At 37.2% G+C, this 18344-nt stretch overlaps 1 protein-coding gene across 1 annotated transcript in view; it reads left to right on the forward strand.

Annotated features, from left to right (window-relative positions):
* Positions 1–5368, forward strand: part of LOC109209338 (zinc finger protein ZPR1-like) — a 15510-nt gene extending 10142 nt beyond the window's left edge. The window contains exons 13-16 of the mRNA XM_019372600.1: positions 3335–3443; positions 3869–3960; positions 4302–4407; positions 4952–5368. Of these exons, the coding sequence (XP_019228145.1) occupies positions 3335–3443; positions 3869–3960; positions 4302–4407; positions 4952–5040 (396 nt within the window). The 3' untranslated portion in view covers positions 5041–5368. The remainder of the gene's footprint in view (positions 1–3334; positions 3444–3868; positions 3961–4301; positions 4408–4951) is intronic.

An 18344-nucleotide genomic window follows, 5' to 3' on the forward strand; every position in this document is an offset into this window, starting at 1 on the left:
AAAAGAAAAAAAAAAACTCTCCTATTTCTCTCTTTCAATATCACCCACGTAATGGCTAGGGGAGCAACCTTCCATGCCCTTTTTTATTTACCTTGTCAAAAAAAATTGTTTTCTTTTTTATCTTAATTTTCGACTACGGAAGCGATTCATCTAGTAAGGAGATTAGTGGAGCAGTACAGGGAAAGGAAGAAGGATTTGTATATGGTGTTTATTGACCTTGAGAAAGCATACGATAAAGTCCCGAGGGAGGTCCTGTGGAAGTGTTTGGATGTTAGCGGCGTTCCGGTAGCGTACATTAGGGTGATTAAGGATATGTATGATGATGCTAGGACTCGAGTGAGGACTATGGGGGGTGACTCGGAGCATGTCCATGTGGTGATGGGGTTGCACCAGGGATCGGCTCTTAGCCCATTTTTATTTGCCTTGGCGATGGATGTATTGTCGCGACACATCCAAGGGGAGGTGCCTTGGTGCATACTATTTGCCGATGATATAGTGTTGATTGACGAGACGCGTAGCGGAGTTAACGCGAGGTTGGAGGTTTGGAGACAGACCTTGGAGTCTAAAGGTTTCAAACGGAGTAGAACCAAGATAGAATACTTGGAGTGCAAATTCAGTGACGGGACCCATGATGCAGACGTAGAGGTTAAGCTTGACGCTCAAGTTATCCCCAAGAGAGCGAGTTTTAAGTATCTCGGGTCTATTATCCAGGGTAACGGGGAGATTGACGAAGATGTCGCACATCGCATTGGAGCAGGATGGATGAAGTGGAAGCTCGCTTCCGGTGTTTTGTGTGATAGCAATGTGCCGCTAAGACTTAAGGGTAAGTTTTATCGAGTGGTGGTTTGACCGGCTATGCTGTATGGGGTTGAGTGTTGGCCAGTCATGAACTCCCACGTGCAGAAGATGAGGGTAGCAGAGATGAGGATGTTGAGATGGATGTGTGGGTGTACCAGGAGAGATAGGATTAAGAATGAAGCTATCCGGGACAGAGTAGGAGTAGCCTCTGTGGAGGACAAGCTGCGGGAGTCGAGGCTGAGATGGCTCGGACACGTTAAGAGAAAAGCATTGATGCTCATGTCAGGAGGTGTGAGAGGTTGGCCATGGAGAGTTTGAGAAGAGGTCGGGGTAGGCCTAAGAAGTACTGGGGAGAGGTGATTAGACAGGACATGGTACTACTTCAGCTCACTGAGGACATGACCCTTGATAGGAGGGTGTGGAGGTCGAGGATTAAGGTAGAAGGTTAGCAGGTAGTTTATAGTTGTTCACCGATAGTCTTAGTAGCATGCATGTCCCTTCATATTCTTATATTTCTATTGCGTTATGTGGTTTTGTTCGCCTCAGCTACTGCTATTATTTGGTACTACTTATCCTTTATCTCTCCTCTTTTCTCTTCCTTCTTTCTTCCTTCCTTGCTTTCCTCTTCTTCTTCTTGCCCTTCCAGAGCTGAGGGTCTATTGGAAACAGCCTCTCTACCTACATTAGGTAGGGGTAAGGTCTGCGTACAGACTACCCTCCCCAGACCCCACCTGTTGGGATCAAACTGGGTTTGTGTTGTTGTATATTTGACTATAGATAGGACATTTACATGCTGCTTTCACATGTAACATGTACTTTCAAACTTTGAAGATCATGATTACAACATATACAACAACAAACCCAGTGTATTCCCACAAGTGGGGTCTGGGGTGGGTAGTGTGTACGCAGATCTTGTCTGGGGCGGGTAGTATCTACGCAGACCTTACCCTTAAAAGATAGAGAAGATCATGATTAGTAAAAGCAAACTTGTTCAATGATGTAAAGTATCCAGCCTATTGGCATGAATGCCAAGATTTGATTTTTCTTGTCCGGAAGTTGGGACTTTCCATAAAAAATATTTGTTTTCCTTGCGGATTGATTGATACAGCATTTGAGAGCATGCTTGAAGAACGAAGACGACACAGTATCTGAAAATGGAATACATTTCATGCATTTGAGAGCATGCTTGAAGAACGAAGACGACACAGTATCTGAAAATGGAATACATTTCATGCTTATGACCCGAGATTATAAAACTTGTTTTTAGATAGTCACAAGTAAAAGGAAAAAAAAAACATGTTGGCTGGCAAAGAAAAAGTCAAAAAACTAAAGAACAAACAACATCAACTTCCCACATTCCAACATCAGGTCAAAGAGAATTGTTTTTTCACGACATTAAGACTAGCAAAGCACCCTGGAACCCAAGGGTAAGGGTGTGGCCTAATAGGCAATGAAGTCGATGAGAACTTTGGTGAGCGGGTTCAAATTCCAGACGAGATAAAAATATTAAGTGATTCCTGCCCATCTGCCTAAAGCTTTGTGAGCAGAGTTACCTAGTCCCAGGGTTGATGGGACGTAGTAGTTACCCGGTGGAATAGTCGAGGTGTGCACAAGCTGACCCGAACATTACTGTTACCCCCCCCCCCCCCCTAACTAAAAAAAAAACAGACTAGAAAAGCACCCCATACCTTGCCATCAAAGCAGTGCAGCAGAGTCCACTTTCTGCACTGCTATTTCTTTTAACCTTCATCTTCTTATTTGCAGCTGCTACTTGTTCCACTTTGTAGTTTTCTTGCAGTGGCCCATTAGTTATATGTCATTCCTCTGTTGTCTTGACTAGGGTTATTCAGTATTTTTGTCCATTTCCTTTCTTCTTATATTAGTGGTTTTGTTCTGAAGTCTCTGCTTTAGTACTGATTAAATTCACCCAAGCCGCTCATAATTTAATAAAGAGATTAAGAAATGCCCTATCAAATAAATAAAGAGAATAAGAAATGGAGTTAGAGGACAGCATCAATATCATGTTCAAGAGCAGGCATTTTCATCTGATGCGTAAAAAAGATTTGAAAGGAGTTAGCACCGCTCTAGTATTTCTGGTCACTTTCTTATTCATGTCTGATACATCTCGAAATTAATGTTGACTGAACTTTCTAGCTGAGTGCAGGGCCTTTGTTTAGTCTTTTAACTGGTATAGAGCCTGTAACAGTTTTGGGACTGTTCTGGACCAGAATCTATTCCTTCATGAAAAGAGACAGTTAAGTTGATGGATAAAAGAATTATGACACGTATTTTGCAATATACCTTGACTAAAATGCTGCAATTAGGAGGGTTGTTGAAGAAGCTGTCCTTAACTAGTTCTACTTGACAGTTGACGTTTTACATCTTTATGGATGCATTTCTTCTATGTTTATCATATATACCTTCATCCTAACCATTGAGCCCTAATTGTCTTGAATTTGCTTGATATTACGCATGTTACGTTGTTTCTAATAGCTTGGAGCCATTTAACAGTTCCATCCACTATGTTTCTTTGCAGTCTGATAGTGCTGGAGTGGAAATTCCTGAGCTTGAGTTAGAGCTTGCTAGCGGCACTTTGGGAGGAATGGTGACGACAGTTGAGGGTCTAATAACAAAAATTAGCGAAAGTGAGTATCTTCTTTTTCCTTGTTTTCTTATCCCTTTCCTTGTTTCAATTTCTTAGACAATAATATATGTGAATGCATATTCAGTACATTGGGTATTCCAATGAGGCATACTTGTCAAACTCATCCAAGGTCGAGCTTCAGTTGAACGTCTGTGAATCTACAGTCGTCATTTTTAAGACTCTTTACATGTTTCTGATTTATTCTTTCATTTATTTTGCATTTGTTAACCTTAAGACTTTTTGTGACAAATGGCATTTGTCTAATCAATATCTTAACTCGTTAAATACTCTAATTATTTTACATGGGCTATTTAATCGTCCTATTCAATCGTAATGACCTATTCTTTTGTGGTATCTGTATTTGTTTTTTCTTAAATTTCTGTCATTTAAGCATCCTCTTGAATGAACTTTTTGTTTTAAATGTAGGTCTTGAGAGAGTACATGGATTCACATTTGGAGACAGTCTTGATGAAGACAGGAAGAGCAAGTGGTTGGATTTCCGAGCAAGACTAGACAAGGTATATCAGATACCTCTTGATTGCTATATCAGATATTGTTTAATCTTATCTGTGATTTTTCTTCATAGAATTTCATATTTATTCAGGATTATGAGATATGAATCACCTGGTTCTATGAATACGTTAATGGAAAATAATTTGCCAATATTCGATAATTACGTCTAGCTTTTGTCCGAGGAGCTATTTTAGGTGGATGTAACCATTTTTGGTCCATGACTGAAATGTGAAGATACAATTTGTATTTTCAAATACAAGACCCCTTTCAATTTTCCTCTATATAACTTCATTCCAATTTTTTTTTATTTAATATATATTTTGTTTGCATTTCAAACATTCAACAGTTTTTGAGCTTGGGACAACCGTGGACATTGATCATCGACGATGCACTTTCAAATTCTTTTGTTGCACCTGCAACCGATGATATCAAGGATGACAAACAGTTAACATGTAAGTAAGATTTGCAGCTCAGGAGTCGTTCATGCAAGACGTGTGAATTGTTTTGATAGTATGCTAATATGAAATTTCGATGGGAAACAAGTATGGCTGGTAAAATTTCATGCTTTTAGCTTAATACATGGGGTCATCTTTCGTCTTCATTCAACCCTACCTATTTGTAAAGTTTATACTGGATTTTGTGTTTTTTGGCCGGTAAAAATCAAGCAANNCCCCCCAAACACACACACACACAAAGGAAAAAAATATGGTGCGCCTTAAGAGAATAGAGAGAAGGAGAAAGAACCTCAGATAAACTAGTCATTTGCTCTATAATCATAATTGAATGGTGTAGTTATTATTTTTGCCAAAATGTCCCCTCATCCGTTTTCCACCAGAGTAATGTTTCTTTGATTTCTGATGGAAGGATAAAGAAGATACCCAAGTATGTGGATATTTGTTCTCTCTTTTACACTAACGTCCTTTAATTGACAATAGATTTGCTAGGCGTGTTTAATTTTGCTCATTTTTGAACATATATGTTGCATCATTACTGCAGTTGAAGAGTACGTAAGATCGTGGGAGCAAAACGAGGAGTTGGGTCTTAATGACATGGACACCACCTCAGCTGATGCTGCTTACAGTTGAGCAGATGCTGCACCCAGTGAGAGAGCTGACAATTGATGAATTTATGCTTAGTGATTTTCTTTCATACTGCTTTGGCCTTAAAATCTAAGGTTTGAGCTTCCTTTCACCCCCATGAAGTTCTGTTTCTTCAAGTGGTGAAATCGCGTTGATTACATTTTCTGTGTTGGTCTTTCTTTTAGCTTTGTAGATGTAAAATTTCCCGAGTCATTATTTCCTTTTACCTTTGGACATGTACAACCTCATTCCAGCAGTGTTGATTATGAATGATGAATTATCGTATACCTATTTCTTGTACTTAATGCTAAATTATATGTAGTATATTGGCCTATTTAATCTTGCATATGACTGTAGAAGAGATCTAGAACCATAAAAGATTGCCAACCCCTGCAGCCATGTCTACATAATGGCCTTGTGACTAGAACTCCTTTAAATAGAGAGACAAGCATTTTAATTAGCTATCGGGGTTCCTTTAATCAAACACTTCAGAGTTATTAACAATGCAATTTGTTTTAGAAGGTAGTTTGCACTTTGCAATGCAATGATTTTAGACTTGTGAAGAATATTAATTTTTATTTATGTAAAAAAAAAAAAAAAAAAATTGATACTGGAACTAGCAGTGTGATTTACTTTCAGGTGTACCAAGAACAAAATTTAAGCAAGTTGAGGTGCACATGAGCTGGTTCGGACACTGTAGTTTTAAAGAAAGGAACAAATTAAACAAGGGTGTTAAAAGCATTCCAGAGGGGAAATTGGATACACAATAATCCAAATGCTAAAGAAATTCATAGACGTCTCTGATTTAGGATTTTTAAGTTAAGCATTTCTATTTACAAACATAATTCAAGCATAAATTTTTTTATTTCACTATAAATAGAGTATAAGTCAATTTTAATGTGAGAAACAGACACAGTACATTCGGCGTTAACACCAGTACCACAATTATTTGATCCTTAAAGATGACAGTAAATGTTCATTATAGAGTCACCTACCTCTTCCAACTGTTTAAGGGAGTGTGAAAGATATATTACCTTACCCCAGTGGAAAAAGAGAGGAAGATAAGGGTACCTGTAGCTTTCGATATTCGCTATGGCACGTAGCACACTCATTTGTGATCGAAATTTGTACATCTGAATCACGTTTCTGTCACATCCTTCCTAAATGAAGCAAAAACTAATAATGATAATCTTTTTAAAACCATAATGACAAATTCTTTTTTTTGTTTTTTTTTTTAAAAAAAAAAACTAGGTGTAATCGGCTCGAGATCTAGCCTAGGAACTTATGAAAACGTCAAACTCTAGTATATAAGAAACGGAAAAGGGCATAAACTACCCCTATCGTTTGCTAAACGGTTTATAACTACCCTCCGTCCATCTATCCGTCCAAAAAAACACACCACGTTAATTCTATTAATAAAATTACCCCCGCGACTAACGGCAGAACTTGTGAGCCTACAATTTAGTGACGTGTCATATTTCTACTGGGCCACGTGGCAATCTCTGACTGGAACAAAAATGGATATTATTTTAACTCATTTACCTTATCCGACCCAAGATTTTGTTATCTGGGTCATAAAATTACATTAACCACCTAACTGATCCTATAGCAATACACGGCTGACCTTTTTCAATGTCTCTCTATTTCTTTTTCCTTTCTTCTCTCTATCTCTTTACAATTTTGAAGAATCTTTTGGGTCTTTAATATTATTGAGGTCTATCATAGCTAGAGCTTTAGCTCAGTCAACTAACATCCCATCTTCAGTTGCCGGTGAAAGGACTAGGCAATTTAGTGGATCCGAAAAAAAAAAACCTAACTGATCCTATCAAAATTTTGGAATCACCCTTTATCAGGTGTATTCTTGACTTGATTATAGATTTCCTTGGTGCACAATTCTTACGAGATGAATAGTATTTTAGAACTCCAATTTCCTATTGTCGTGTATTTATGTAGTGGCATCCTTTTTCTTGTTGTCACGACCCGGATTTCCCATCCTCGGGAGTCGTGATGACGCCTACTCGTAGAAGCTAGGCAAGCCACGAAATTAGAATTCTTAACCCTTCTCATTTTTAATACCTTTAATTACTGATAATAACAGGTGATAAACAGTGAAATAATAGCGGAAGAAGAAAATTTAAGCGGAAGACTTAGACAAATATAATACCAAATCGTTACTAATAGCCAACATATGTCTCTACCCAGAAACCGGTGCCATAACATTCACGGACTGTCTATGAATACTACATACAGATGTCTGAAGAAAGAGAAATACTGTCTGTCTCGGATACAAATGAAAACAGAACATATAATAATAGAAGAGACGCCGGGCCTGCAGACGTCTGCAGGGCTACCTCGGAATCTCTGTGGACTGAAGGCTGGCTCCCCAAGCACTACTGCTCAAAAGCTGCTCCGGTATCTGCACATAGTGCAAAGTGTAGCATCAGCACAACCGACCCCATGTGCTGGTAAGTGTCTGGCCTAACCCCGGCGAGGTAGTGACGAAGCTAGGACCAGACTCCAGATAAACCTGTGCAGTTATATCACATACGGTAAATAAACAGGAATAGGCAGTTTAAATGGGAGGGGGTACATACTTCGGGGAACATATCAAATCCAGCAGAAACGTAAAAGAAATATGAGAGGACAGTCCAAAATCTACAACAGACAATAATAATACTGTTGCGGCGCGCAACCCGATCCAATATAATATTTGTTGCGGCGTGCAACCCGATCCATATAATACAATTGTTGCGGCGTGCAACCCGATCCATATATAATAATAAAGTTGCGGCGTACAACCCGATCCATATATAATAATAATAATGTTGCAGCGTGCAACCCGATCCATATATAATAATCATGTTGCGGCGCGCAACTCGTTCCAAATATACAGTCAACAATAATCATAATAACCGTCCCGGCAAGGGATCAACAATGAACTACACTATCCCGGCAAGGGAACTCAACAGTACAAGTATATACGTCCCGGCAAGGGAGAATCAACTATAACCAACCTTAACTCAACTCCTACTCATCTCAATTATCATCAATTCTCAATCATAAATAAATTTCACGAAAATAAACTAAGTCTTTGCTCAATGTCAAGAATTTACCCACTAAAGCATCCGTAGCATCATTTAAGAGTGCAACAAATATCAATCTAAGACTCACGGTCATGCTCGACACCAACGCATAGATACTCGTCACCATGCCTATACGTCGTACTCAACAAGAAGCAAATAGCAAATAGGATTCAACTCCTAATCCCTCAAGCTAATGTTAGACCGAACACTTACCTCAAACTTCCACGACCAACTCAAACCTCCAACACCGCCTTTCCTTTCGGATTCGGCTCCAAATCGATCGTATCTATACATAATCGACTTCATAACATCAATAAACGCTAAACAATTCAATCCCAATGCCAAATTATAACTTTCTAATCATTCTTCCCAAAAACCCAAAAATTAACCCCGGGCCCGCTTGGTCAAAACACGAGGTTCGAACCAAAATCCGCTCCCCCATTCACCCACGAGTCCGAATATATAATTTGTTTTCAAATCCGACCCCCAAACGAGGTCTAAATCATAAATAATCAAAAAGCCCTAATTCTACCCAAATTCCTAATTTTCTACCCTTAATCACATGTTTAGGTCTAGAAATCTAGTGGGTGTTGAAAAAAATGGAAGAAAACAAGTTAAAGATTACTTACCCAAGAGATTTTGGTGAAGAAATGCTTCAAAAATCGTCCTAGAGCTTTGGAGAAGAAGGGGTTTATGAAATTTTTATAAAATCCCGAAAGTGCTCTATTTTTGGTCTTTTAAAAAATCATTGGGCGAAATTGTCTTTCGCGTTCGCGACAGACCCTTCGCGTTCGCGATGGGTCAGGCTGGATAAACCTTCGCGTTCGCGTAAACGGGCTCGTGTTCGCGGAGAAGGATCCCCTCGAGCCCTCGCGTTCGCGTCCAACGGGTCGCGTTCGCGTAGGGTAATTGCCCCACCCCCTGCCCAGGCCCACTTGGCCTTCGCGTTTGCGTGGCCAGGACCGCGTTCGCGAAGGTATAGCCCCCCACTGCCTCGCGTTCGCGACCTGAGCTACGCGTTCGCATAGAAGGATTTTCCTTCGACAAAATTTAATGCATCGCGTTCGCGTGGGTTCTCCCGTGAATGCGAAGGAGAAAGTATCAGTACACCAGATCAGTTGTTTCTGCAATTTTCTTAAGTCCAAAACTTTCCGAAACACATCCGAGCTCTCGGGGCTCCTAACCAAACATACGTACTAACTCAACAACATCATACGAACTTATCCGTGCGATCAAATCGCTAAAATAACCTCGATAATCACGAATTAAACCTCAAAATCAAAGGATTTTTCTCAAACTTCATAAAACATCAACTCTAGCAATTTAGGTCCGAATCACGTCAAACGACATGCGTTTTTCACCAAATTTTACAGAAATGACTTAAATCAAATATAAGACCTGTACCGGGCGCCGGAACCAAAATACGGGCCCGATACCACCATGTTCTAAACAAATTTCATTTCAATTTCCTTAAACAATTTCAGAAAATAATTTCCTTTAAAAATTCATTTCTCGGGCTTGGGACCTTGGAATTCGATTCCGGGCATACGCCCAAGTCCCGTATTTTCCTACGGACCCTCCGGGACCGTCAAATCACGAGTCCGGGTCCGTTTACCCAAAACGTTGACCGAAGTCAAATTAATTCATTTATTAACCAAATTTTATCATTTTTTACAGATTTTCATATTTAAGCTTTCCGGCTACGCGCCCGGACTGCGCACGCAAATCGAGATGACTCTAAATGAGATTTTCAAGGCCTCGAAAATACAGGATTTAATTTAAAAGCATGTGATGACCTTTTGGGTCATCACACTTGTCAAGATTATGATCCTTCATATCGTCATTTCTTAGTGCGGTACTTGGACCTAGCTCTTCTTATTTTCATTTATGATTAACAGTGCTTACTAAGGAGGAGCATGGTCATCCTCTTGTTTCCAATGTTGGCAAATTATTGGTAAGACCAAAAACAAATGGGTTCATCTTTTTATTTACTGATGCATCCTCTTTGATCTTGGGGCTGGAAACTGAGGATACTTGTGTATGATTTGATGGATTCGCTTCTTTTTTATGACATAGCATTATAATTTGCTTGTTGAGAGCAGTAGCTATGGCGATGGAGTAGCAGAGAGAGAGTTTGGGTGAAATCAAGAAGAAGATCGGGGAAATGGGGAAGCCATTGGGTCGGGTCAGCTAAGTGGGTCGAAATAAGATTTATCTTTTATTTTAGTCAGAGATTGCCACGTGGCACAGTAGGAGAATGACACGTCATTAAATTGTAGGCCCACCAGTTTTGCCGTTAGTCGCGGGGGTAATTTTATAAATAGAATTAATTTTTTTAGACGGATAAATGAACGGATGGTAGTTATAAACCATTTAGCAAACGATAGGGATAGTTTTGGCCCTTTTCCGTCTTCAGTCATGTAACAAATGAAAGATGAGCTACACTGGGATGATGAATAATACTTACCATTCGAATCTAGTGCATGCAACAAAGCAAGAAGAGCATAGGATTTGTTTTTTCATTTTTTTGCTTTCCAATTTGGTATTCAGTATTTGCATTGGAGCTCGACTAAATTTGGATTCGCACAATAAAAAATCTTACATTACGGGTAAAGTGCTCCCTAACAAATGCAACTCCTAATAAAATTCTGTTGTAACTTATGCGTTATGCACGTGTGTATTGCATAAGAATTCAGATATATTAGTGCGCATCAAGTGGGGACAAGTATATGAAATTATTGCTTTGAATCTCAAGATGTTGAATTAACTGTTTCAAATAAGTAATTATTGAGTGTGCGTAATATTTGTGTTTTTTTTTTTAATTACAATTATAATAAAATTGTACTCTATATATATTCCAATTTCCCATCATTCCTTTTTAAGGCAAATCTGAATCACTTAATTCATTAAAACTATATAAGATCAGTCGGTCAAGGTTACATGTTATGTTAAAAAGCAGTCAAAATTGAAATACAATTAAGTAATACTACCTGGTAATGCACTAAAATTAAAAAGGAAACTAAAATAAAATCAACAATCCAATTATTTCAAATTTTACCTTTTGCTTTCCGTCTTTTAAATAAAGCAATGATGTTATATTAAACTATTCCTCAGCCCAAAATCTAAATATGGAACTTGATGATATCTCTGATGCTAAATTGATGCCTCACTGTAAATGCAACTTCTTCAACTAGACACTATATACTAGCAAAATATACGAGACTTGGGACCAAAACTTCATTAAATTACATCTTCATCTCATGGGTTTAATTAGCTGTGCAATTCAAATATTGGCACTATGGATTACCTGTGTAAGTACGGTTTCCCAGAAAGAGTTTTTTAATTCGCCATGGCATGTACACCTGACTCACGTTTCCACCACACACCAACGGAAACAAAACAAAACCAAAAATCATAAAGAAGATTTATATCACTGGCCTTGGAAACGAAGAAACGTGACTTAATCATATTTTATATTTTGTTAGTATAATACAACCTCTTCTGTCACATCTCCTCAGCCAAAAGGCTAAGATTAAAGTGTGTCACATCTAAAAATTTACAGAAGTAAAACTTGATGTTACTCCTCAGAATTTTCACGATATTGACTTTAAAATTGGAATGGACGACAATTTTTACTATGTCACAGTCACTCCGGCTCTAAGTTATTGTTTTCAGTCCAATGTTCAAATATACTTTGGGTTAATGTAATTTATTTTTACATTTCATTTCACTTTCTTTTTACATTATCTTTTCAAATTGTTTTATTCAGCTTTGTTACATTTTTCTAAGAGTTTTCTATACCACTAAATAGAAAATAATCTAATTGATTTACAAAGAAAAGATCGGGGCATACCATCAAACTAAAGATCGGGTGGCTTTGATTTCTAAGTCAATATATAGAGATATGTTATTTTTTAACTATAATATCCATTTAATTTTTACAAAACTAAGTCTTTTTAACCCTTGAGTTATCATATTATTCTAGTTTTAGTTCCTCTATTAATTATTAAGCATATTTGGCATTCAGGTAAAATAAATATGCATCTTAATCCAATGATTAACGGAAGCTTTGAGACATTAACTTCTATTAAAGGCAATATCGACTATGGTGAACATTACGGTGTGTTTCGTACGAAGGAAAACATAAAAATATTTTTCAATATTTCCATGTTTGGTTGGCTTAAATGTTTTGGAAAATATTTTTCTCATCAACTCATTTTCCTCCAATTAGAGAAAAATATTTTCCCTATCAAAAGAAGGAAAAACATTTTCCAAAACTCTTTTTCAACCTTCTCCACCTTATTCCTCATGCCCACTAACCCACCCTCACCTACCCCACCCCCAAACCACCCCGACCCCCTCCCTCGACCACACCCCACCCACCCCAACCTCACCCACCATCCAACCTAAATAGAACTATTATTAAGAGTACTTTCTTTTCATGTTGTAGATAGAGTACTTTTTGTTATTACAACAAAATTAGTATATTCTTTTTATATAGTAAAAGTATTTATGGTAGACTATAATCCCGTGTTTTAGTCTCTTATTGCACTCTAATTCATTGTACATTACTTGTGGTGAGCTTTAATTGGTAGTGTTTTTGCACTTATTGTGTGTTTTATGCCTTGTAGGAGTGATTCCGAGTTATGTAGATGTTGTGGCGCTAATTCCAGCTAATTGGAGCTTTGGAGTCTGAGTAGAAGCCCAAGCAATTAAGCCGGTATCACGTTCGGGGGTCGAAGACCAAGTCTAGATGTCAAAAAAAATGAGAAAACGAATTAACTTTGAGAAAATTGCACTACCGCCCCGCGCCAGGTAGCACGGGGCGCGGCGCGGTAGCACAAAAATGTTAGCGTGACTTCCTATTTCGGCTAAGAAATGGTAGTTTCGTCCGGAATTATTTTGGGACGGCTTGAATATATCAGAAAATACCATTTTTAGGACCTTTGATAGATTGGAGACCTAAGGAGGCTAAGGAGGACTTGGAAGAACACAAGCACAAGGATTTCATCATTCCTTCCTCACTCAAGATCCGAGTTTGTATCGAATTTATATTTTCCTATAGTTTAATTATCTTCAAGATGAATTTCTCCATGTCTATGAAGTAGTTCCCTTTTGGGGTTTGACGAATTTGGTGTATTGATGATTGTTTGTGGATTATAATTCTATTTTTATGTATTTGAATCGTTGTGGAAGATTTAATTATTGCATCTATATTCACTAGACATGGAGTCCATAGATTCTTATAAGTAATCAAAAGAGGCTAGTTGAATCATTGATTAAACCTAGTTAGGGGAATAATCGAAAGAGGTTTTCCTAAAGACTGCTCCACTACACATTCTTGCATATCTTCATAGTGCTTAAATTGGTTCATCTCGTGAGGTTAAGACTTATTCGAGAGAGGAGTTTCTGCTGAACGTTTGAACTAGACTCACTTGAACATTGGAAGTGAGTTATCTAGAGTTAGATCCCAAACAATTATCTTGCACTTATCTTGTCATAACCTATCTTCTCCCATTGATAACCTTAGTTGCTTATTCCTTGTCTCGATATTCACTAGTCAATAGCTTTAGATTCTTAGTTAATTTCAATTCACAATCATATAAATCTCAATTATTGATCCTCCTCGATAGCAAACAAGCTAGAAACTACGAGAATACTGTTTAACTCCAATCCATGTGGACACGATATTATACTATACTATCTTTGATTAGCGAGCACAATTTAAGTGTGTGTTTTGTGCTCGTCAAATTTTGGTGCAGTTGCCGGGGATTGGCAATCAACAGTGTTTGAAATAGTTTGTAGTGCTAATTCAGGAATTAGCTTTTATGCTTTTATTTTTATTTTTTCTTTCATTTTAGTTTTGTTTAGTTAACTTCTCTTCAAGATTTCTTTTTTTGAATAAATATTGAAGAAAATATTCTTGATATTGAACACTAAATTATGTGAAGATGGAGCATAACGAGCCTAAGAAAACAGTTGCAGAGTTAGCAGTCGAACATTATCACGAGTCTGCTGTTTGTTTTAAATGTTGTGGAAACCATCTATGATTTGACTGTCAAGCAGGTAAGTATTCCTCCTATGGTTCATCTTTTGAAAACTCTTATTTTGTTTCTAGTTCGTACATGTATGACGTTTCTTATGGGCACGATCTTGACTCTAGTTGGGATGAATATCCTTATTATGATTAGAATGAAAACGAAGTGAGACAACCACCTAAAGAGGAGAATGGTAGTTTAGAAGAGCTTATGTATAAGTTCATGAATAAGGTGGAAGAGAGACTTGCAAAGATGATGAAGCCCTTAACAACCTAACAATGCAAGTGAGTCAAATATTAAGTATACTTTCAGAAAGCTCATTGCATTGTGATGGTGAATATATGAAGGAGATACCCTGCGAGAATGAGCCTACCCGAGAGGATGAACATCTACAGAGAGAGTTTTTCACTCTGCAACAGGACTCTGATTCAACTGAGATGATTGAAAATGAGGCTTTGGTTGATTATGAAGCAATAAAAGAAGAGTTCAAACCCACATCCACCTATCTACATTTACAATCTTTAATAAAAGAGAATGAGGAAGAAATGGTCTTGGACATATCACAGGAATATTCACATGACTTTACTTCCTTGTCTTCTTATTCTAACTTTGATCATATGGATTTTATTTGTGGAGATTTGTAGGAAGATGCATTGATCTTTCCTGTAAAAGAATGCAAAATCATATTGAGAATTATCCTACAGGAACAATTTAGCGCTCAAAATGAGGCCAAGCAAGAAAGAAAAGAGTAGGTCTTACAATTATCCTCGGATGAATTTGGCCTGATGAGCTCCATAAAGAATCCCAGGGAGCGAAAACGAAGAATGAATTCAAAATTAGGGGTGTAGTTCACAAGTTCTCGGAAACCGAAAAAGTTGAGGGGAGTTTTCTTTACCTCTTGCTTTTTATTTGTGTGCCATGGGGAGATGCCACAATTAAAGTATGGGGTGGGGGATGTAAATATGTAAAAGTGTATTTGTTTTCGTTTCTTGAGTGGTTTTCATTTCTTTTAATTGAAATTTTTAAAGTCGAAGAAAAAAAATATTGTTTTTCTCTAGTAGTGTAATAATTCCCTCTTGGTTTTTCTTTGTGCTGCGGTTCTTTTTTAAGGATTTTGTTTGAAGCGGGTGTAGTTAGTTTTTATTATTTTTGTAGTAGGAGATCTTGTGTTGTGATTTTAAATAAAAGCAATATCTCTTGACTTTATTATGCCTTGAGAATAGTAAGTGCTTTAGTTGTGGCGCTTAGGCTCCATTTTTGACTCTTTTATAAGTACATTACATTGTATGATCTTAACTTTGCTTAACTGCTTTGACCAAAGTGTCTTGATGAGTCTGATACTGAGTGAGTTATGTGTCGTTTGTGTGTGTGTGTGAGAGAGATTTTGTGTTATTCTGTGCATTGCATTTGATGTCTAGAACTTGCCCCGTGTGTTTGCAAAGCGAGATAGTATTATTCAGTCTTGGAAATGATATAGACGTCTCTTTGTTGAGCCAGTTATATATCCTTTTAACCACCTAATTGTTATATATGTTAGTTAATCCCTTTGAGCCTGTAATCATGTTTCTTTGGCAACCACATTACAAGTCTTACCCATTTGTTTGAATTGACCATCTATTTGAACCTTTCACCTCTCGTGAGCACTTGAATTAGTAATGAACATTGTAAAAGTTAAAGTATAGGGTGTTGGTTTAGGTTTTTAGTGGAACTATTAAAATAAGGAGAAAGGTGCACTATTTAAAAAAGTAAGAGCCACTTGAATTGAAAAAAAAAATTAAAAAAAAAGTAGTTGTATTGTTGTAAAAAAAATATTCATTGATAGTAGTAACTCTTGATGTATTTGTACTTAAAGAAGTTGGGAGTTGACGTATATTGATGTGAACATGGAGTTATGGGTTGGCATAAGTGGGGGGTTTTGAATGGTTAAATTGTATGTATTAAAGTGCTTAGGGAGGTGTAGTCATGCTTATATCCAAATGTATCCTACACATCTCGCAGCTTACATTACAACTAAATAAAGTCCTACTTCATCCTTGACTGAATGAGCTCAATTAGTAGAGTAGTACATTACGGGCAAGCTTATGGTACGTCTTTTGTGGCACATGAATGTTACTTTTGAAAGTGAGTGAATTCTTTCTATCTTGAGTTCCTAATTGTTCTTAAACTTTATTATTTGTAGAACTACTCTCTATTGTTGTGTGAATACACTTGATTCACGAAGGAAAGATAATGTCGTTGACCTCTGTGTTAGAGTAAGTGAGCGGGTTGTGAATAATGTGTGGTGTTGTTGATTCAACTCTTGAGGCGAGGATGTTACTCTATTTTGCTTAATCTGTTTGATTATTCTTGGTGTGATGAGTTAGGAGGGTTGTTTAAAAAGGTCGTGTCTATGTAAAATGTAGTTTGATTGCTCGAGGACGAGCAATGGTTTAAGTGTGGCGTGTTGATGGTAGGCCATAATCCCGTATTTTAGTCGCTTATTGCACTCTAATTCACTGTACTTTACTTGTGTTGAGCTTTAATTGGTAGTGTTTTTGCACTTATTCTGTGTTTTATGCCTTGTAGGAGTGATTCCGTGTTATGTAGATGTTGTGGAGCTAATTCGAGATATTTGGAGCTTTGATGTCTGAGTAAAAGCCCAAGCAATTAAGTCGGGATCACGTTCGGGTGTCGAAGACCAAGTCTGGATGTCAAAAAATGAGAAAACGAATTCACTTTGAGAATATTACACTACCGCCCCATGTCATGCCCCGCGGGGCGCTAGTGCAAAAAGTGGCCAGAAATGATTTTTTCAAACGCTCTGGAATTTCCTACATGCGCGCCGCATGGGGCGGCGCGGTAGCACAAAAATGTTAGAGTGACTTCCTATTTCGGCTAAGAAAGGGTAGTTTCGTCCGGATTTTTTTGGGACGCTTAAATACACCAGAAAATACCATTTTCGGGACTTTTGACAGATTGGAGACCTAAGGAGGAGTTGGAAGAACACAAGAACAAGGATTTCATCATTCCTTCCTCACTCAAGATCCGAGTTTGTATCGAATTTATGTTTTCCTATACTTTAATTATCTTCAAGATGAATTTCTCCATGTCTATGGAGTAGTTCCCTTTTGGGGTTTGACGGATTTGGTGTATTGATGATTGTTTGTGGATTATAACTCTATTTTTATGTATTTGAATCATTGCGGAAGATTTAATTGTTGCATCTATATTCACTAATTCATGTAATCGAGAGAGGCATAACTTGTGATATCTTTGCATTATATTGTTGGTTGAGTTCATAGATTCTTATAAGTAACCGAATGAGGCTAGTTGAATCATTGATTAAACCTAGTTAGGAGAATAATCGAAAGAGGTTTTCCTAAAGACTTATCCACTACGCATTCTTTCATATCTTCACAGTGCTTAAATTGGTTCATCTCGCGAGGTTAATACTTAATCGAGAGAGGAGTTTCTGCTGAACGTTTGAACTAATAATAGAGTGAAGTCGAGAGACTCACTTGAACATTGGAAGTGAATTATTTAGAGTTAGATCCCGAACAATTATCTTGCACCTATCCTGTCAAAACCTATCTTCTCCCATTAATAACCTTAGTTGCTTATTCCTTGTCTTGATAGTCACTAGTCAATAGCTTTAGATTCTTAGTTAATTTCAATTCTTAATTATATAAATCTCAACTGTTGATCCTCTTGGATAGCAAACAAGCTAAAAACTACGAGAATACTGTTTAACTCCAATCCATATGGACACGATATTATACTATACTATCTTTGATTAGCGAGCACAATTTAAGTGTGTGTTTTGCGCTTGTCAAGTATTTTCTTTCATTTCAACAAAACAAGTACTTTTTTTTCATGATGTTGAAAAATATTTTTTTTTTTTCATTTTTAACAAACTAAGTACTTTCTTTTCTTGAAATATAAAAATTATTTTTTTTATTAAAATTAGCACTTTCTTTTCATGATGTTGAAAAAATATTTTCTTCAATTTTTACAAAATGAGTACTTTTTTTTTACAATGTAATAAAAGTAGTTTCTTTTATTTCAACAAAAGGAGTACTTTCTTTTATGATGTAGAAAAAGTAGTTTCTTTCATTTCAACAAACTAATTATTTTCTTTTTCTGAAATAGAAAAAGTATTTTTTTCCCCAACAAAGCGAGTACTTTCTTTTCATGATGTAAAAGAGTATTT

This window comes from Nicotiana attenuata, chromosome 2, assembly GCF_001879085.1.
Source record: "Nicotiana attenuata strain UT chromosome 2, NIATTr2, whole genome shotgun sequence".
In the NCBI taxonomy this organism is placed as follows: Eukaryota; Viridiplantae; Streptophyta; class Magnoliopsida; order Solanales; family Solanaceae; genus Nicotiana; species Nicotiana attenuata.